The 21,601-nt window shown below is 46.0% G+C and overlaps 1 protein-coding gene across 2 annotated transcripts in view; it reads left to right on the forward strand.

The window, feature by feature from the left end:
* Positions 1 to 1,657: 1,657 nt before the first annotated feature.
* Positions 1,658 to 21,601, forward strand: part of TM6SF1 (transmembrane 6 superfamily member 1) — a 29,046-nt gene continuing 9,102 nt past the window's right edge. Inside the window, exons 1-6 of one of the 2 annotated variants that reach the window (XM_035131258.2) lie at positions 1,666 to 2,086; positions 11,072 to 11,175; positions 13,066 to 13,163; positions 15,783 to 15,886; positions 16,356 to 16,438; positions 17,382 to 17,503. In XM_035131258.2, coding sequence (XP_034987149.2) covers positions 1,995 to 2,086; positions 11,072 to 11,175; positions 13,066 to 13,163; positions 15,783 to 15,886; positions 16,356 to 16,438; positions 17,382 to 17,503 — 603 coding nt within the window. In that variant the 5' untranslated portion in view covers positions 1,666 to 1,994. Of the gene's footprint in view, positions 2,087 to 11,071; positions 11,176 to 13,065; positions 13,164 to 15,782; positions 15,887 to 16,355; positions 16,439 to 17,381; positions 17,504 to 21,601 lie in introns of both variants that reach the window. The other variant, XM_060282575.1, reaches the window with a different exon arrangement.

The following is a 21,601-nucleotide window of genomic DNA, read 5'->3' on the forward strand; positions in this document are numbered from 1 at the left end:
AAAAAAATGTTTAGGGGTCTGTTTCCCCTGCGTCCCCCCAGAAAAAAGCACTGCAATGGTCCAATCCTATATGCATACCTAGAAGAAAGCCACACAGAGTTCATTGTACAGGCTTGCAGCCTTACTCTGTTCGATGGAGCTTGCAATCCTGTGCACTTTCTGCAGAAGTAGTTCCATGAATGCAGAGGCAATAAGGCACAGCATTGCGCTGCAACTGATCTACTGTGGCATAAGCAGCCAGGGATACAAGTTAAGTCCACATCATATTGAACTCGTGTCACACAAGCAAATTAATATCAACAAGTGTAGATGACAGCAGGTGAAGCACAAAGGAGCAATCAGCCTGGGAACCACACACACACACCAGTACCTAAATAATGGGGGTGGGGGAATAGATGGATTATTGTAAATGAGCGGGATTATTTTAAATGACCACAGAGCCACCGGCTTGCTGATCAGAAGGTCGGCGGTTCGAATCCCCGTGACGTTATGAGCTCCCGTTGCTCGGTCCCAGCTCCTGCCCACCTAGCAGTTCGAAAGCACGACAAAGCGCAAGTAGATAAATAAGTACCACTCCGGCGGGAAGGTAAACAGTGTTTCCGTGCGCTGCTCTGGTTCGCCAGAAGCGGCTTAGTCATGCTGGCCACATGACCTGGAAGCTGTACGCCGGCTCCCTTGGCCAGTTAAGCGAGATGAGCGCTGCAACCCCAGAGTCGTCCGCGACTGGACCTAACAGTCAGGGGTTCCTTTACCTTTACCCCTGACTTAGCCAAATCAAGTCACCAGGAAATTGCGGCAACAGAGGGGGGGGGAAATATTAAAAATGAATGTAAGAGGCGCCCTGACAGAATCAGGCCAGTTGTCCATCTGGTCAAACATCCGGCTCACAGAGTAGCCAGCCAGATGCCCATGTGAAGCCCACAAGCAGGACCTGGGTGCAACAGAAGTCTCCCCTCTTGTGATTCCCAGAAACTGGCATTCAGTGGTATATTGCCTCTGACCGCAGGAAATGTGACGCAGCCTCTAGAGCTGTAGGATTATATTTATTCTTGCAGTCTGCATGCCTGCTGATACCTGCTCACCTGGGACGAAGCCCCATTGCATGAAATGACCTCCACCTTTTTTGGGGGGGTGTCGATTGCCTCAAACATTTTATTGGGGGAGGGGATAGGAGTTGGCTCCTATGCAGGGCCGAAATTAGGTTTGATGAGGCCCTAAGCCTCTGAAGGAAATAGGGCCCTTTATATGTCCTGCTGTCCTTTGTCAAGAACAAATTTCCACTGTTTTTTGTGTTGAATATACGCTATATGGTAAATTATGGACCTAATAGGTATTTAAAGCCCTGTGCACATAACCAAATATGTATTTTATCAAAGTAATTGTTGAACTGAAATACAATTAAGAAGTAGTACATTAATATTGGAAATGTACATCCAGTTCTCCCCCCTTTAATTTTTTTTGGGGACCCCAAGAGAGTGGGGCCCTAAGCTACAGCTTGTTTAGCTTATACGTAAATCTGGCACTGCTCCTATGCATGCGCCAAGTGACCATCCGCCGGGCCCGGCTCCCTTTTGCCTTCGCCGAAGCGTGCCGAGGAGCGAGAGGAGGAGGCGGAGCGGCGGCCGCGGGCTGATCCCTCCGACGGCAGCCCAGCCCCGGCGCAGTACAAGAGGCGAGCGCCAAGCCGGAGGGAGGGCTGCGCAGAATGAGCGGCGCGCAAGCGGGCTGGAGCGCAGGTCCGCTCGGCGCTCGTTCGGCGGCGCTGCGCGGCGGGCGGAGTCCTTTTCTGCAGCAGCGGCGGCGCTCTTAGGCTCGGCTGGCTGGGCGCCGCCTTCGCCTCGGCAGCAGCTCTCCGGCGCGTATGGAGCTTCCCGCCGCGCCGCGGAGGAGCCCACCGAACTAGGGCGCGATGCCGGGCGCGGAGCCTCGCTGACTCTTGAGTCCACCGCGCGGCGCCCCGGGAGAGGCAGGAAAAGGAGCGAGCGAGCCCCGGGATGAGCGCGTCGGCTGCCACGGGCGTCTTCGTGTTGTCCCTCTCCGCCATTCCCGTCACTTACCTCTTTAACGCCTTGGCTGCCAGCGGCGGGTGAGCGGTAGCGGGGCGGTCGCGTTCTCACGTGCGCCGGCGCTCTGGTGGCGGGTTTGCGTGCACGTGTGAACGCGGTCTGGGAGGCAGAGGAGCGGGAGAGAGCTTCGGGAATGGTGGGCGCGGGCAGAGCAGGGGCGGCGAAGCCTATTCATGTCAGGGAAGGGGGGGACTTTGCTCCACACAGGCTAGAGTTCCGGAAAAGAAAGGAATATATTGGGGTGAAGGGAGGTAGGGAATGGAGAAAGCTGCTTGTTTTTTTGGGGGGGGGTTTCCCCCTCTCGACCCACCCAAGTTACCATCTATATAAGCAATGGAAGCTGAGGGCCTCTGCGTGCTCTGGAGAAACTGTCTTGGGACTTGCTGGGATTTCTTGAGCGATCCAACTGCATGCTTTCTGAGTAAATGCATGCAGGGGATCGGGCTGAATGGGCTTGCCCAGCTTATATCAGTGTAGGTATAAACTTGAATGTAAAACTTCCAGCAGCTTCAATTGAGGTTTCTTCCAGCACCCATTGTATCCATGAATCAGAGATTGAGTAGCATGACAGAGGAATCGCTGGTGCCTTTAAAGTCCCGGTTTGTACATCATGCAGGACATACTCAATATATCATTAACTGCCTTGGCTTGGGAGTAAGTCCCATGGAATTCTGTAGGGTTTAGCAGATGTGGCTAGGATTGCACTGTGAATCAGCCAAATCCTGGCTCCCTAGCAGCATGATACCTGTTTAGGTGTACACTAAAATAGCTTATGTGTGTACATCTAAAATATATATGTATTGAGTGAAGAGGTCATATTCCACATGCGTGAGAGCATCGCAGTAAAATGCCTTTCGTTCTTTTTTTGCTATTTGCACTTAATGCAGCTATTATTCTGCTGAGGGGTTTATAGGAAGGCAAATCTAAATGTGCATTAGAATTGTTAATGTGGTTGATGTGTTCCTTGTGATCGCACATTCACCCACGGCAAGTGTGCTGTTGCCATAGAATTTTGCACCGGTGTCTGCACCAGCGTGGTGAAGGTGCGCAGAACTTTGCATTAACTGAAGTGTTGCAGCCTTAACAGCTTCTTCCAGTAATGTCCTATACATACCTGACCTGCTTTTTGAGTGTTCAGAACTTTTTGGGTGCTAATGAAGCTGTAAGGGAGGACAGCCATTGGAAGGGAGGAAGCTGCCTTATAGTGAATTAGACTGCTGGTCCCTCTAGCTCAGGACTGTCTGCGCTGACAGCTCTCCAGGGCTTAAGCCAGAGGACATTCCCAGCCCTACCTAGAGATTGAACCCAGGAATTTCCATGTGCAAAGAAGATGCTCCGCTGCTGAGCTGTTGCTCCCCACGCTTAGCTAACAAATGGAAACCATATAACACTGGTCCTGAAAGACCTGTATTGGCTCCCAGTATGTTTCCAAGCACAATTCAAAGTGTTGGTGCTGACCTTTAAAGCCCTAAACGGCCTCGGCCCAGTATACCTGAAGGAGCGTCTCCACCCCCATCGTTCAGCCTGGACACTGAGGTCCAGCGCCAAGGGCCTTCTGGCGATTCCCTCCCATTGAGAAGTGAGGTTACAGGGAACCAGGCAGAGGGCCTTCTCGGTAGTGGCGCCCGCCCTGTGGAATGCCCTCCCATCAGATGTCAAGGAAATCTGACTTTTAGAAGACATCTGAAGGCAGTCCTGTTTAGGGAAGTTTTTAATGTTTGATCTTCTATTGTGTTTTTAATATTCTGTTGGGAGCCACCCAGAGTGGCTGAGGAAACCCAGCCACATGGGTGGGGTATAAACAAACAAACAAACAAATTTTATTATTATGGCCATAGAACATAGGGAATCAGAACCATTGGTCCATCTAGATCTCCATGCTAAATGGCAATGGCTCTCTGGAGTTTCAGACAGCTCTGCCTGGAGATGTGGAAGTCTGAAACCGGGACCTCCTGCCTGCAAAACGGATGCCATTCATTACTACCCCATATTGCAGATGAGAGGCTGAGTGACGGTGGCATACCTTGGACTATCACTATGTGCGACCTGAGCCAGTGATTTCCTTGGCTTTTGTTGCAAACATAGCCAAGAGTTGCCCCCATGGAATGGAATGAGACCTACTTCTGCCTGAATGTGCACAGGCCTGTGTTCGTAGCTGTCGTACCAGCTACCGGTACTATAGGCCATCTACAATTCCTGGCCATTAACTGAAGGCCCACCATTGTCTTTGGCAGAAGTGGCTGTGAACTCATAAAGTCCTGTGTCGGAAGTTTGAAAGTACTTTCCTTCTTTTGATCTCCCATTAATAGAATTCAGATGTGTGCTAATAGCAGGGGGAGGCTCAGTGGTGCCAGGTATCTTTGCGAAAACAATCAAAAGCACCTGCATTTTAAAAAAAGGCGATATCCTTTATTGCCAACGCATATTGAGAAATGCTCTCGAGGGATGTTTTTTTACAATTAAAATGTGAAAGAAAGATCTTCTCTGAACCCAGAGAAGAAAAATCTGAAGCTGATCTTCTCAGTACCCAGCTGGAAAACATACTTTCTTACTGGTGTGTAAGTCTGGTAGACCCACCTCAAAATGATGACTGAGGTGACAATCCTAACCCCACTTACAGTACCTGGGAGTGAGTCTCATCCAATTCTGTAGGGCCTACTTCTGAGCAGATATGTTTAGAATTCTGCTGTAAGTCTGAAATTCTATATATGCTTCCCTGGCAATAAGTTCATCTGAATTTAGTGGAGATTACTTCTGAGTAGACATGTATAAGCCTGCGACCCTAAACATGCAAACAATAGATACGTGTGTACCCAATAGATACGTGTGTACCCAGTGCTTTTTTGTGAATCTTTGTACTTTTGTCCATTTACTGCATTTATTTTTCCCAATGATGGGTGCCCTATTAATAAAAAATGGTTTGACCATGAATGCATCCAAGCGAAACTTACCCTCAGAGAATGCTTTAGGGCCTTCCATCAAAACCCTAATCCAACCACCAAAATTGAACTACAATAAAAAAAAAAGAAATATAAAGAGCTGTTAAAAATAAAAAAAGAGCTGCAGACTCCCTTATTTGGCAGGCCCTCATTAAAGCCTCTATATAAAAAGATAATGTTAATTTCTGGAAGATTATCTCTAACCAAACCAAAGCGTACAATGCGCCTATAACAATCCCTGCAGATGTATGCACTATAATGCATTGTTTAGGGATCACGAGCACCCCGCACCAATTGCTATCTCTTTGGATAACTCACCATTGTGGCCCCCAATTTCTGACTCTGAAGTCTCTTCTCTAATATTACAAATGAAATCTGGTAAAGCTCCAGGAAGTGATTTCATTGTTGCAGAAATTCTAAAATCACAAATAAACTGGTGGGCTCCGGTCCTTGCGAATCTGAACTATAAAATTTGAACTATAAAATGGTGATTTTCCTGAGTCAAAATGAGAGTACCCCTAAACATTTTTAAAGAAAAAAAGCACTGTGTGTGCCTATTGAACACACATACTCAGAAGTAGGACCTATTGAATTCAGTGGGGCTAAGTTCTACCACCACTATTGGAGGCCATATCCTTCTGCCACTTACTGGGGATCACAAGTGGTTATTATTCCCAGGAAAGTAGGTGAAATATTGCAGCCTTACTTGGGAATGAGCCCCATTAAACCCTGCGGAGTAAATATGCATAGGGTTGTGCCATAAAGGCATGCAGTGTGTTCAGACCCTCTAGGGGAAAATAACCCTCCCTTTCCTCCTTCCAGAGTTTATTTTCCTGCACAGCTATTTGATTCCTCTTGCCTGCTTCCTCTCTGTGTGAGAACATCTCGACTGTACGCTTTCAGCCTTCCTAGATATTACAGATTCATTTGCATTAGAGACATCAATTTCAGTCAGAGGAGGGCTGAGTGGGCAAGCAGCAGAGAGATCCATTGGCTGCTTGCATAATCTGTGTTGGTATTTTTAGCAGCTAGGCTGCCTGCAAGGGACATTGTGTGTGTAGAGAGAGGAACAACAATAGCTACCAGCTGCCTTCTCAAAAGGAAGTGCCAGGGGTTTCATTTATCAAAAGAAAACTGCCAGTGCCATGGCATGTTTTCAGGGCAAAGGCCTTCTGAGCTGGAAACCTATGGAAGATGGGCTGTAGCTAAGTGGCAGAGAATCTGCTTCGCATGCAATAGGTCCCAGGTTCAAATCCTGGCATATCCAGGCAAGGCTGTGAAAGGTAAAAATATGGAGAGCCATTGCCAGTCACGGTACACAATACTGAGCTAGAGGGATCAATGGTCTGACATTGGCCATTCCAATATTTAATTGAAATAAGCCCTGTGTTCCGTGCCACGAGAATGCGAATCTTACTTTATTTAGAAAAGGACCACTGCTCAGTGGCAGAGCCCATTCTTTGCATGAAGGAGGTTCAAGGTTTAATCCCTGGCATCACCAGGTAGGGTTGGGAACGGCCCTTGCTTGAAAGTTTGCAGAGCTGCTGCCAGCCAGTGCGGGCAGTATTGAGCTGGGTGCACTAATGGTATGCTTTTGGCATAAGGCAGCTTCCTATGTTCTTTAACCTCAGATAACCTCAGCCTAATCCTTTATATCCCGGCCTGATAACCAAGACCTTTGGGGGAAGAGTCTCTATAGGTGGTCCTTCGTGCTTCAGAATACAGCTCGTAACTACCAGAAGCCACACATTCATTGTAGTGGGTCTGAGCCTGTGGGACCCCCTCCCCAACCGAGATTAGGCAGGCACCCTCCTTGCTGAACTTTGACGCATGACTAAGACTTTTAATGTAAGCAAAGGCAGATGTTGTTACAGTTTCTCTTGCTAAAGACTGTGGGGTCAAGTAGCAGGGCCCACACTCTGTTTTCATGACAGGTTGTGGTAGATACTCGTATTTCCTTGATATGTGGAAAGCATTCCTTCAAAGCGGAAAGGGTTTTGCTTTTGCGTAACTGCCCGCTTTTGAAACGGTATTCTGTACATAAGGATCTGCAAGTTGCAAACGACTTCTTGCGACGAGCTGACCAAACAGCCATTACAAAGCTTGGTTTGCGCTAATGATGGTTTGCTGTGCTGCTGACAAACTATAGTTTATGTAATTATGTAGCAAAATGTTTGCTTGTGACCAAGCCAGCGAAATGTAACAACTAAATCGAACAGAATAGTGCTGCTCCTTCCTTTCTGAAGACACGATTGCTTGTGTGATTAAAAAAAAAAGGAAGTGAGATACAAAGTGTGTTTCTGAATGAGGTCTGAGAAATTCTTAACCACAGAATGTTGTTGTTGTTGTTGTTTAGTCGTTTAGTCGTGTCCGACTCTTCGTGACCCCATGGACCAGAGCACGCCAGGCACTCCTGTCTTGCACTGCCTCCCGCAGTTTGGTCAAACTCATGTTCGTAGCTTCGAGAACACTGTCCAACCATCTCGTCCTCTGTCGTCCCCTTCTCCTAGTGCCCTCCATCTTTCCCAACATCAGGGTCTTTTCCAAGGATTCTTCTCTTCTCATGAGGTGGCCAAAGTATTGGAGCCTCAGCTTCACGATCTGTCCTTCCAGGGAGCACTCAGGGCTGATTTCCTTAAGAATGGATAGGTTTGATCTTCTAGCAGTCCATGGGACTCTCAAGAGTCTCCTCCAGCACCATAATTCAAAAGCATCAATTCTTCGACGATCAGCCTTCTTTATGGTCCAGCTCTCACTTCCATACATCACTACTGGGAAAACCATAGCTTTAACTATACGGACCTTTGTCGGCAAAGTGATGTCTCTGCTTTTTAAGATGCTGTCTAGGTTTGTCATTGCTTTTCTCCCAAGAAGCAGGCGTCTTTTAATTTCGTGACTGCTGTCACCATCTGCAGTGATCAAGGAGCCCAAGAAAGTAAAATCTCTCACTGCCTCCATTTCTTCCCCTTCTATTTGCCAGGAGGTGATGGGACCAGTGGCCATGATCTTGGTTTTTTTGATGTTGAGCTTCAGACCATATTTTGCGCTCTCCTCTTTCACCCTCATTAAAAGGTTCTTTAATTCCTCCTCGCTTTCTGCCATCAAGGTTGTGTCATCTGCATATCTGAGGTTGTTGATATTTCTTCCGGCAATCTTAATTCCGGCTTGGGATTCATCTAGTCCAGCCTTTCGCATGATGAATTCTGCATATAAGTTAAATAAGCAGGGAGACAATATACAACCTTGTCGTACTCCTTTCCCAATTTTGAACCAATCAGTTGTTCCATATCCAGTTCTAACTGTAGCTTCTTGTCCCACATAGAGATTTCTCAGGAGACAGATGAGGTGATCAGGCACTCCCATTTCTTTAAGAACTTGCCATAGTTTGCTGTGGTCGACACAGTCGAAGGCTTTTGCATAGTCAATGAAGCAGAAGTAGACGTTTTTCTGGAACTCTCTAGCTTTCTCCATAATCCAGCGCATGTTTGCTATTTGGTCTCTGGTTCCTCTGCCCTTTCGAAATCCAGCTTGCACTTCTGGGAGTTCTCGGTCCACATACTGCCTAAGCCTGCCTTGTAGAATTTTAAGCATAACCTTGCTAGCGTGTGAAATGAGCGCAATTGTGCGGTAGTTGGAGCATTCTTTGGCACTGCCCTTCTTTGGAATTGGGATGTAGACTGATCTTCTCCAATCCTCTGGCCATTGCTGAGTTTTCCAAACTTGCTGGCATATTGGGTGTAGCACCTTAACAGCATCATCTGTTAAAATTTTAAATAGTTCAGCTGGAATATCATCACTTCCACTGGCCTTGTTATTAGCAGTGCTTTCTAAGGCCCATTTGACTTCACTCTCCAAGATGTCTGGCTCAAGGTCAGCAACCACACTACCTGGGGTGTACGAGACCTCCATATCTTTCTGGTATAATTCCTCTGTGTATTCCTGCCACCTCTTCTTGATGTCTTCTGCTTCTGTTAGGTCCTTACCACTTTTGTCCTTGATTATGGTAATCTTTGTACGAAATGTTCCTTTCATATCTCCAATTTTCTTGAACAGATCTCTGGTTTTCCCCATTCTATTGTTTTCCTCTATTTCTTTGCATTGCTCATTTAAGAAGACCCTCTTGTCTCTCCTTGCTGTTTTTTGGAAATCTGCATTCAGTTTCCTGTATCTTTCCCTATCTCCCTTGCATTTTGCTTGCCTCCTCTCCTCCGCTATTTGTAAGGCCTCGTTGGATAGCCATTTTGCTTTCTTGCATTTCCTTTTCCTTGGGATGGTTTTCGTTGCTGCCTCCTGTATAATGTTACGAGCCTCCATCCATAGTTCTTCAGGCACTCTGTCCACCAAATCTAAATCCTTAAACCTGTTCCTCACTTCCACTGTGTATTCATAAGGGATTTGATTCAGATTGTATCTTACTGGCCCAGTGCTTTTTCCTACTTTCTTCAGTTTAAGCTGGAATTTTGCTATAAGAAGCTGATGATCTGAGTTACAGTCAGCTCCAGGTCTTGTTTTTGCTGACTGTATAGAGCTTCTCCATCTTTGGCTGCAGAGAATATAATCAATCTGATTTCGATGCTGTCCATTTGGTGATATCCATGTGTAGAGTCGTCTCTTGTGTTGTTGGAATAGAGTGTTTGTGATGACCAGCTTGTTCTCTTGACAGAACTCTATTAGCCTTTGCCCTGCTTCATTTTGAACTCCAAGGCCAAACTTGCCAGTTGTTCCTTTTATCTCTTGATTCCCTACTTTAGCATTCCAATCCCCTGTAATGAGAAGAACATCCTTCTTTGGTGTCATTTCTAGAAGTTGTTGTAGGTCTTCATAGAATTGGTCAATTTCACTTTCTTCAGCACCGGTAGTTGGTGCATAAACTTGGATTACTGTGATGTTAAAAGGTCTGCCTTGGATTCGTATCGAGATCATTCTGTCATTTTTGAGATTGCATCCCATTACAGCTTTTGCCACTCTTTTGTTGACTATGAGGGCCACTCCATTTCTGCTACAGGATTCTTGCCCACAGTAGTAGATATGATAGTCACCCGAACTGAATTCGCCCATTCCCTTCCATTTTAGTTCACTGATGCCCAGGATGTCGATATTTATTCTTGTCATCTCATTTTTGACCACATCCAGCTTACCTCCACTCATGGTTCTTACATTCCAGGTTCCTATGCAATATTTTTCTTTACAGCATCGGACTTTCCTTTCGCTTCCAGGCATATCCGCAACTGAGCATCCTTTCGGCTTTGGCCCAGCCGCTTCATCAGCTCTGAATCTACTTGTACTTGTCCTCCGCTCTTCCTCAGTAGCATGTTGGACGCCTTCCGACCTGAGGGGCTCATCTTCCAGCGTCATAACTTTTATATGCCTGTTGTCTTTGTCCATGGAGTTTTCTTGGCAGGGATACTGGAGTGGCTTGCCAGTTCCTTCTCCAGGTGGATCACGTTTAGTCAAAACTCTCCACTATGACCTGTCCATCTTGGGTGGCCCTGCATGGCATAGCTCATAGCTTCTCCGAGTTATTCAAGCCCCTTCGCCACGACAAGGCATTGATCCATGAAGGGGAACCACAGAATACTAACCTGCATTTGCAGAAAGGAAGAATGCAAAATCAAGCAAACCTTAAAAGTACTGCAGTTTCTTACTTTATTATTATGTGTTAAAGCTGCAATATGATTGAATCTTGACAGTGGAGAGAATGCCTTAGTTTCTAGGGCCTAAAAGACAAACATGGGCTCGTTGTGTTAATGCCTAAGCTGACTTGCAGGGATGTTTATTCGCTATTGCCTGTTTATGGTAATAGACTGGATGAGGGCCAGTAAACTGAAACTCAATCCAGCGAAGACAGACACTGTTAGTAGGTGGTTCCTCCGCCTGGAAAAATGGTGCCAAACCAGTTCTGGATAGGGAGGCACAGGTGGAATGCCTTCTACCAGCTAGTCACCCACCAATGCCCCCCTCTTGATGCTCAGAGATTGAGTTGTGTGCAACAGTATACCATTTGCTTGATACAATTGAGGAACCATTGAGATGATAAGACTTCTCCCCTGGTTTTAATCCCTGCAGCTCCTGGGTCACTGTTGCAATTGGATTGTTGATTCTGTTCTTAGTGGGTCTAGCAGCCCGATTCCTGGTGAAAAGAAAACCGCCCCGAGACCCACTGTTCTACGGTACGTATCGGTACCCTGCAACAGGAGTATCTCAAAGGGTAGAGTGTGGCTTTTTACTAAGGTTGAATCTGAAATTAAGGTTTCCCACTGCAAGAACAAATTGCCTTGAGCCTTGGGGTTATGTGCTCCCTGCCATTCTCTTTTTGTGCCCACAAGAAGGAGAATGAAAACTTTTGGTTTAGATTTTAAAGCTAACCACAGTTGCCTGTGATGTCTGAAGTTGGGGAACTGTGATTTGGTTCAACTATGGCTACTGAGGTTAAGGCGGAATCAGGTTGTGGTTTCAAGACCTGGATTGTTTAGATCAGTGGTTTTCAACCAGTGTGCCGTGGCACCTTAGGGTGCAGTGGGAAACACTGGCCCCCATTCCTCTTTCCTCCCCCCACCTTCTGATGCCCTCTCACATCTCTGCCTCCCAAAGGCTTGCACAGCTATTTGTTGCTCCACAGGTGAATGGTGCCTCTGGGGCTGGCCAGGGATGCAGGAATATGCAGCCATCCCACATGGGGAGCGAATCTGCGACCTTGTCAGCACTATGCTCTAACCCACTAGGGATGTGGGTGGCACTGTGGTCTAAACCACTGAGCCTCTTGGGTTTGCTGATCAGAAGGTCGGCGGTTCGAATCCCCATGATGGGGTGAGCCCCTGTTACTCTGTTGTCCCAGCTCCTGTCAACCTAGCAGTTTGAAGCCACGCCAGTGCAAGTAGATAAATAGGTACTGCTCCGGCGAGAAGGTAAACAGCGTTTCCGTTGCTCTGGTTTCCTTCACGGTGTTCCATTGTGCCAGAAGCGGTTTACTCCTGCTGGTCACATGACCCGGAAAGCTATCTGTGGACAAACGCCGGCTCCCTCGGCCTGAAAGCGAGATGAGCGCCGCAACCCCATAGTCCCCTTTGACTGGGCTTAACCATCCAGGGGTCCTTTACCTTTTACCTCTAACCCACTGACCTATCCAGCTGATGGAAGGGGGAGGTTTCTCCTAAGAGCTTTCGGCACCCTTAGCAAACTACAGCCCCCCAATTCCTTGGGGAGAAGTGGTATCATAGCGCTTCGAACGATGGTGTGGACGTGGCCACATCTTGACAATGTGTCGTGCATGGAGCATCTATCCAGCAGTTCCTGCTGGTTGCCAGGAGCTGAGGCAGCCTCGGAGTAAGCAAGCAACTGGGTGAGGGAGCCCAGGCAGCCTGTCCACCAACGCTAGGCAGTCCTAGGCCTCTGTGGGGCGATGTGAGGAGGCACCTCTCTTTGGGGCTGGGGGTGGGGGGCAGTTCAGAGACCAGGCATGGCAGTAGCGGCTGCCCGGAGGACTCCCAAGGAGAGGGAAGAGAAGGCCGAGGGAGCCCTCCACAAGGGAAGGTGAGAGACTGCCAGCTCTGCAGGCATAACTGGGCTCCTGAGCCCCACAGGGGTGCCGTAGAAAGAATGTAGTTGGTCAAGGGAGCCGTGGACTCAAAAAGGATGAAAATCTCTGGTTTACATACAGTAGTTGCAAGGATGGGGAACTTGTGACCCTTCAGATGTTTTTGTTGGACTCCAACTCCCATCAGCCCCAGCCAATGTGGCCAGTGGTCAGGGATAATTATGAGAGTTGTAGTCTGTGACACTGGGAAGGCCACAGGTTTTCCATATGTGCTTTAAACAAACAAACAAACAAACAAACAAACAAACAAACAAACAGTCCCTGAGTCCTGATCACAGGGAACTTCTCTGACTTGAAGGGCATGGGGGAAGAGTTGGGAGCGCATGAGTCTGAGGCTCACTGTGGGGAAGGCCAGCCTGGCTTATGCCCCCCTGGCTGAATGCTGAGCCTGACTTTTGGGGAAAAAGGCACTCTTAAAAGTTATTAATGTGTTTATATTCCTCCTCCTCCTCTTGAACTGCCACAGTCTATGCCGTGTTTGCTTTCACCAGCATCGTGAACTTGATCATTGGGCTTGAGCATGACGGAATCATCGATGGATTCATGACCCATTACTTGAAAGAGGTAGGTGATGATCTCAAGGTAGGAGCCGATTTGGCGGATGACAGGAGGTTGGCGAAGACTGCATGAGCTTTTATGGGTGCCAACAAAGGCTGCTTTTAGTTCCTCCTAAAGGCTCCACATCCTCCCTGAGTTATGGAGAACTTAGAAGCTTGCTTCTTCTTTTGTGATATTTTAGTCCTCGGCAGTGCTTGGGTGCCATTCCTCCACAACAACCAAGACTTTTCTTTTTTTTACTTGCAAGGCTCCAGAGCAGAGGTGGCCCTCCAGGCATCTCTGTCTGGCCCTCAGGGATCTCGCCAGCCATTAATAATAATAATACTAATAATAATAATTTATTATTTATACCCCAGCCACTCTGGGTGGCTTCCAACAAAATATTAAAATACAATAGTCTTTCAGATGTTAAAAGCTTCCCTAAACAGGGCTGCTTTCAGATGTCTCCTAAAAGTCTGGTAGTTGTTTTTTCCTTTGACATCTGGTGGGCGGGTGCCACCACCGAGAAGGCCCTCTGCCTGGTTCCCTGAAACTTTGCTTCTCGCAGTGAGGGAACCGCCAGAAGGCCCTCGGCGCTGGACCTCAGTGTCCGGGCAGAACGATGGGGGTGGAGACGCGCCTTCCTCCAAGTGCTTCTGCTTGGCTAGAATTTCCCCTTCATTCCATTTCATATCACTTTTAATTTGTATACCGCGTTTCTGTACTACAGAACACACCAAAATAGACGGCAAAGATCACCCATGTAACAATCTTATCCAATACAAAAAAGGTCACAGTAACTTTTAAATTAACAACCTATATCAAATAAAGCAATTTTCAATAACCCATTAGAATATAATAGTAAACAATAAAATTAAATATCAGCAAATAGTAAACAGCTTACACATAAATTACAGTAAAGAATTACTAAACTGTCAAGCAGTAAAAATAAGGTAACGACAAGTCACAATGCATAAATTGCCACAAGACATACAAAACCCATGTAAAAGGATCAAATTGAGAAACAAGGACACACAACTTATAACACTATTTATTTATTTATTTATTTATTTATTTATTTATTTAAAAATACCATCATCTGGGAAAGGCTCATAGGGCTGGAGGATAGGGCAAGGCTGGTGGAAAAAGCCATTGTATGATGAAAAGTAGAAAATCTCTCTCGCCGTTTGATTATTTCGCGTGGCTGGAATGTACCCTAGTATACCGAAGGGAATATGGTCCTTGACCTGAAAAGGCTTCCCTACCCCCCTACTCCAGATTGATGAAGGAAGCTTCATCCTGATATATTTATTTATGGATTTGGAGGCATTGCGGGTTGCCCTTCAGCAGATTCCAGAGGGTGAGAACGGCAAGTACAAATAATGAATCATTTATATCACAACACACTAAAAGCCAGCCTCATGTTGCCAAAACACGGCTGCATTGGTCCTTTTAGATATATTGCCCTATTTTGGCTTCTGGGTTTTGTTTTCCTCAAGGATCAGCATGGCTACTTTTATTTTTAAAAAACAATTGTCTTGTTTCTTGTCTACTTCAGGCTCAGAAGCAGGTTCAGGATTGCAGCCTTAGAGCCATGCAAGATGTGGTGTGAGCACCCACGCTTAGGAGCGTCAGCAGTTTTGAAAAACACGCAGTGTGTGAACTTGCATCAGGACCAGGGCCGGCTTAAGACGGCCCTGATCAGGACCACAGCATTGTGGGATGGACAAACCATTTCCCCTGCTGTGCCACTTTATGCCATTTACAGCTATTAATTTGTTTGCGGCATTTGTTTGCTGCCACACAAAGTTCTCTGGGCAGCTCATGATAAATAATGAAAAACCAATTTAAATACAAATTACGAGACGAAAGGCATGAAACGCTAGAAAAGCAAAACCTGCCGCACCCCCAAAGATCAGAGACAGATTTTTCTGATTGCGATTGCCTCTGCTCAAAGTTATTTGCCTTGCAGCAGAAAGCTTAGTGGTATAATTGGGGTAGGGTTATTTTGGGCAGGACATTAATTACAAAAATGGCATGGGGGTGTTGGGGGAGAATAGTTAATCCTCCATCCAGTGTCACCCCAGCCTCTCCCTAATCCTCGTTTCTTAAACACACACACAGGTGATTCCAGTTGTAGATTTCCCATATCCCACCCTGCTGGTTTATTACTAGGATACTGAACTCAGCAGAACCCTGTACAATAAATATACCGTACTTTTCCATGTATAAGACTAGGATTTTTCCTTAAGAAGTTAAAAATTGGGGGTCATCTTATATACAGATAATATATCCCCCCATTTTCTTAATTTGGAGCCCCCCCAAAAGGGGGCATCTTATACACAGGGGGTGTGTGTTATACACGGGAAAATACAGTACTTTGAATTGTGCTGTTGGACAATTAATTTCCTGCAGATGGGTCTGGTGTATTTAGATTTGATCCTCATGCGACACATTTTTCATGATGGTTGATCTCAGATAGCAATTTTCTTACGCTGACGCTTGAGATGTGACCTCTAGAAAGAATGCTCATATCAGCATTGGATTAATGTTCCCAGCTTTGCTCCTTTCCAAAGCTGTTTTTATTTGTGCTGCCTCAGAAATGCTGCCTAATCTTATTTGTCACTGTGTTTTTGTTTTCCTCAGGGCGAACCCTATCTGAACACGGCCTACGGCCACGTGATCTGCTATTGGGATGGCTCTGTTCATTATCTGATGTATCTCTTGATGGTGGCAGCTATTGCATGGGAGTAAGTTGATTTAATGGTTGTGGGGAGCGGGATTGGCACAATTTATCTTTCACGGCTCTTTTCAAAATCACCTCACAGTATACTTGGCTTTACCTACAAACTGGGCATAAAATGACCTTGCCTTTTTGGGGTTTTTAAAGAAGTACCGAGTTTAACCTCAACCTGAAAATTCTAATCTTGGCACCTGTTTATTTATATATTTTTAAATTTCTATCCCACTTTTCCTCTAAAGAGCTCAAGGTGGCATACATATTTCTCCCCTTACCATTTTATCTAGGCTGAGAGAGAGAGAGAGAGAGAGAGAGAGAGAGAGAGAGACTGGCCCAAGGTCACCCAGGAAGCTTCATGGCTGAGTGGGGATTTGAACCCTGTCCTTGTCTGACTGTCTAACCACTCCACCATATTGTCACAATAACGTGTGCCTCCAATTGTGAAGATGGTATATGAAAACTGGGTATTTCTCTTGCAGGGAAAGTTATCGGACTATTGGCTTGTACTGGCTGGGCTCCATCATGATGAGTGTCATTGTCTTTGTGCCTGGAAACATTGTGGGTAAGGACATGTCACTTTGTCCATTTTGCTTTGTGGAGAGCCACAGTTGGCGTGCTATCAGAATATTGATCTTGCAATAGATGCAAGAGCCAAAATGTCTCTGGTTGAACACCCGCGCTGTTGCATTACCTGGAAAATTGGTCAACAGAAGCCAAATTCAAACGCATACCATTTATTTGTTCCTACATAACACTTGGCATTTTATTCTGCGTATCCAAGGTGTTCAAGGTGGGAATCTTACCTCTCTTTTTCCATTAGCACGTCAGCGTTGAAACAAAATTCACTTAGGGTTGTTCAGATGTTTTCAAACCGCTCTACACAGAGCAGCCTTTGCACTCCTGGGAACACAGCTCCTGGGAAAAAGTAATGCCTGCTCAAGATCATTTAAAGATATAACCTCTGTTTCCCAGCAGCAACTCATTTGTATGTGTGGCGACAGAAAATGCTGCAGTGTAGAAGATTGTATCAAGAGAGGTGTGTGTAAACTTGCAGGCAGAGGTGCGGAGGTGCTTCAGCGAAGGCATGAGCTACATGCCGAACAGGTCGATCAAGCATAAGGTGCAATGTTAATTGAGCATGGAAGAAAGCATGATCAAATCTCAGAGGTCAACGAGGCGCAGAAAGAAAGCCTTGTAGGCTCGGCACCTCCTTTGGTCTGTGTTGGTGCAAGCATTCCATGGAAGAGATTTCACACGGTAATCGGAAGCTGTTGTGCTGAACTCCAGTTCCCATCATTCCTGACCACTGGCCATGCTGGCTAGAGTCGATGGGATTTGGAGTCCCAAAAACATCTAATGTGGAAGAGGTTATTAAGTTGAATGAGATTTACCTCCAGGTACATTTGCACATGTGCGATATATTTCTTAGTAGACATGCCTAGGCTCGCAGTGTAAAACACTTGATTGAAGGTCATAATTTTTAATTTTTGTGTTGTTCCTTGCAGGCAAGTTTGGAAGCAAAATTTGCCCTGCATCTTTATTAAGTATCCCATTTATCTGTCTCCCAATATGGGCTGGTTTCAAAATCTATAATCAGCCTCCCGTGATTGGTGACTGTCCAGCCAAGGTAATATTTATGTATGAATGTGTTTGTTGTTTCAATGATAAGAACATGCTGAGGCAAAATCTGTCTAGGGAGGCTTTTAATGTTTAATAGATTATTTTATTTCATTTTTTCTGTTGTAAGCCACCCAGAGTGGCTGGGGAAACCCAGCCAGATGGGCGGGGTATAAATAATAAATTATTATTATTATTATTATTGAATGTCAAAATGATATCTGACATAGGGCTGAGAAACAATTTATCCCGCCTAGGTTGCAAAAGCAATATTTGACATGGCTCCCTTTTGCTGGCCTTTGTCTTCCATATTTTGTACTTGCCCTGGGGTGAAGATACCCCTGTAATATACTTAATATACCTTGCCCTGTAATATACTTAAAATCAAGGGTGAGGAACCTTTTCCAGCCTGAGGGCCATATACAATTTTTCAGGGGCTACGTGCTGGCAGAGGGTGAGGCCAGAGGCAGAAAGTGGGGGGAAAAACTGATGTGACTTTTCGCTATTGTACTGAATGCCACATTCCAACCCTCCAAAAGCCAAGGGTTTCTACAGACACTTTTCTCCAGGCAAGCAAGAGGCATTTTCACCACTGGTGTGTGTGTGTGGGGGGGGGGTGCACAGGGGAGGCTGCCCCAGGCACAAAATTGTTAGGGGCACAAAATTTCAACATCCGGTGCTGCCTCAGTACAGCTGCACGCTTCTGTTGCTGGGCTCTGGTGAAAACGGGTTCTCCATGCAAACCAGGAAGTGACCTTTCCAGACAATGGTAGAGCTATTTTTTTCCTTATCTCTGTGGCTGCGATACTCATACATACTCCAACTACAGTATTTCGCTTCCTCCCACGCCCTCTCTGCGTGGCCCTGGGTGCTGGCAACCCACGCTATGCCACTGATGATCACAGATCATAGAATGAATTTCATATAGGCCAGGGCACTTGAACAGGGCAAGGAGCAGCGCTATTGATGGGTCTTGTTTTGGGGATGAGGCATGGCTGGGGTAGAGACCTAAGGGCTAGGAAGGGGTTGAATTTAACCATGCCATGTGAACCGTGCCATGTGCCATGTGAACCTTTGCATCTGAAAATCTGGTGCCGCCTTTTAATTACATCAGGTGAGTCCCATACACCAGCCAGACGTCACTCAAATGAACCACATTTGGAGGGAGAAGATTTCACTTGGGTGGAATCTAGAAACATATAAAAAACGTTGTGAAAACGCTTTTTTAAAAAATGTTTTTAAAATATATATTGAATGTGCCATAGCTCAGCATCGCCATCTAGTGTCACTTTACAACACACTTAAAATGTTTTATTTGCAGCTGTATAGCTGAGTCCTTGGTGTAAGGCAGGCATCCCCAACCACGCCCTCCAGCTGTTTTAGGACTACAACTCCCATGATCCCTAGCTAACAGGACCAGTGGTCAGGGATGATGGGAATTGTAGTCCCAAAACAGCTGGAGGGCCGAGTTTGGGGGTGCCTGGTGTAAGGAATGTTAAAATAAGCTGGGGTGGGAAAGGTCGCATGGAGTGGTGGTTGAAACAATTGAAAGAGGGAAGAGTGGGTTAGCTTGGGTGGGAATGAGTTTTTAGGATATCCCTGCTTCAAGTTAAATTCATCCCAGGCTTCAGTGTATGATTTACTGGGCTGGGTTGGCCCCGTCATTGGGCAGAGTGAGGCAGTGGCCTTAGGCGGCGGATGTGGGGGGGTTGGCAATACAGTATCAGCCTTCCCCATAGCATTTCTTCTTAAGAATGTCCCTCAGTTACCCCCCCCCCCGGACACCAGAGCTATTTGTGCCACAGACTTGTCATATTCCCCAAAGTAGCTTGCTGGCCTCAGGTGTGCTGGGGAATACTATCCTGCTGCCATTGTTGAAACAGGATTCAGGGGTCCTTCTCTGTGTGCCTCATCTGAGAGAGGTGCAGATCGTGGCAATGAGAGGAGGGGCCTTTTCTGTGCTGGCTCCTCATCTGTAGAATGCTTTCCCCACAGAAACACATCTGGTCCCAATAGTGTTATCTTTTAGGTGCCAGGCTAAGAAAAAACCTGTTTTGCCCAGGCTTATTTATTTATTAAAACCACTTAAAGTTGTACTTTTATGGGCTGTTTGTGGAGATCACCTCTTCGTGGGGTGTGGCAGGATTTGCTCATTTCATGTTGTTGTTTGGTGAAATCCCTTTATGTGTGGTGTTCTATTCCGCGTACAGCGGTGCCTCGACTTACAAATTTAACCCGTTCCGAAGGCACCTTCGTAGGTCGAAAAATTCGTAAGTCGAAAAGCGCCATTGGAAACGCGATTTCCCGTAGGAATGCATTGGAAACGGAAAAATTCGTAAGTCCAAGCAACCCCATCTAAAAATTCGCAAGTCGAAAAAACCCTATCTAAAACCACAGCTGTTTCCATTCGGATGTCGAGAAATTCGTAAGCGTGCGGCCATTTGCCCCATTCGTAAGTCGTAAAATTCGGCTGTCAAGTCGTTCGTAAGTCGAGGTACAACTGTATTTGTTTTTAAAAGATTCAGAAACTCCTCGGTATCTATATTTTGTAAAGTTGCCTGTCTGTCTGTTATGCATTTGGACCCCTCTTAAGATGCCACAACCAAATCTTGCATGGTGGGTCCTGAGATCAAGGAGCAAGTTTGTGTGTCTGTGGATACAATTGGATGCCATTTTGAATCAAGATGGCAGACTGAACCTTTCAAAACTGTGCTTATTTTAACCACCCATTTCAAAACTGTACAGATGATTTTGTGGGTTTCTTAGAACTCTTGAGAAGCGCCAGCTTTGAGTTTGTTAGTTTTATATATTTACACGTCTGTTGGAGACATTTTTTTTTTGGTAGAAAGCAATGAATACATCGTAATCTTTCTGTTTGGTTAGCCCCTGTACATGGAACAGTGTGGTGAGGCAGGTCCCCTCTTATCTATTGCCTCACGGTCAGGCAGCATAATCTACCACACATTTATTTCATTGTCTCTCAGATAAACACTCTGTTAATACCTTCATTGTTCCACCACCACAGTAAGACTAGTGAAACTGGTCTGAATTGTGGGTTTTAAAACTGCTCCTGAGAAGTTGGTTTGCTAGATGTGCTCTGTCAACAGATTTGATGGATTTGTTTTCGCCCTGGATTAAATTGAGCTTTTTTAGCCAATTAACAGCAAAGGTTCAGAGTCATGTCCACAGGAGGGCTCTAAATATAGAATCCCACCGTTGATTCTGAGCAACTTTTTTTTTAAACCAACACTGAAATTGCTTTTCCTGTGGGAAAGTCGAATGCTTTATTCATTGCTATGAATTATGACTTCTGTACCAGACAAGAATAGCCAAGAGAGTAGTGATAGCGGCTGTTAAAACTGCCAGGAAAGTGAAATCAGCAAAACTAGGGAAACTAAAATTGGAATTAGGCAAGTTTCTTGATTGCATTGCCATGCTGCCATGCCGTCAAGGCACCCTAGGTGGTTTGCAGTTTTAAAATACTTAAACCAATAAACAATACAAAATGCAGTCCTCTCAGGCAAAAGCTTTGATGGCGAAAGCTTCTTTGCTTCTGCATTTATGAGCTTTGCACGGACATGACGGTTTGGATTGGAGGCTCCTGTTATGGATCTCGAAGGGAACAGTTCCCTGGCCTTGGAGATAGATGATAATGAGGTAGACCAGGTACCCCCAAACTTGGCCCTCCAGATGTTTTGGGACTACAATTCCCATCATCCCTGACCACTGGTCCTGTTAGCTAGGGATCATGGGAGTTGTAGTCCCAAAACATCTGGAGGGCAAAGTTTGGGGGTGCCTGAGGTAGACCATGGGTAGGCAAACTAAGGCCCAGGGGCCGGATCCGGCCCAATCGCCTTCTAAATCCGGCCTGCGGACGGTCCGGGAATCAGCGTGTTTTTACATGAGTCAAATGTGTCCTTTTATTTAAAATGTATCTCTGGGTTATTTGTGGGGTCTGCCTGGTACTTTTACATGAGTAGAATGTTTGCTTTTATTTAAAATGCATCTCTGGGTAATTTGTGGGGCATAGGAATTGGTTCATTCCCCCCCCCCCCAAATACTGTATGTATGTGTATATGGGACAGTGGACCAGCCCCCTGCTGAAAAC

The sequence above is a fragment of the Zootoca vivipara genome, chromosome 14 (assembly GCF_963506605.1).
Source record: "Zootoca vivipara chromosome 14, rZooViv1.1, whole genome shotgun sequence".
In the NCBI taxonomy this organism is placed as follows: Eukaryota; Metazoa; Chordata; class Lepidosauria; order Squamata; family Lacertidae; genus Zootoca; species Zootoca vivipara.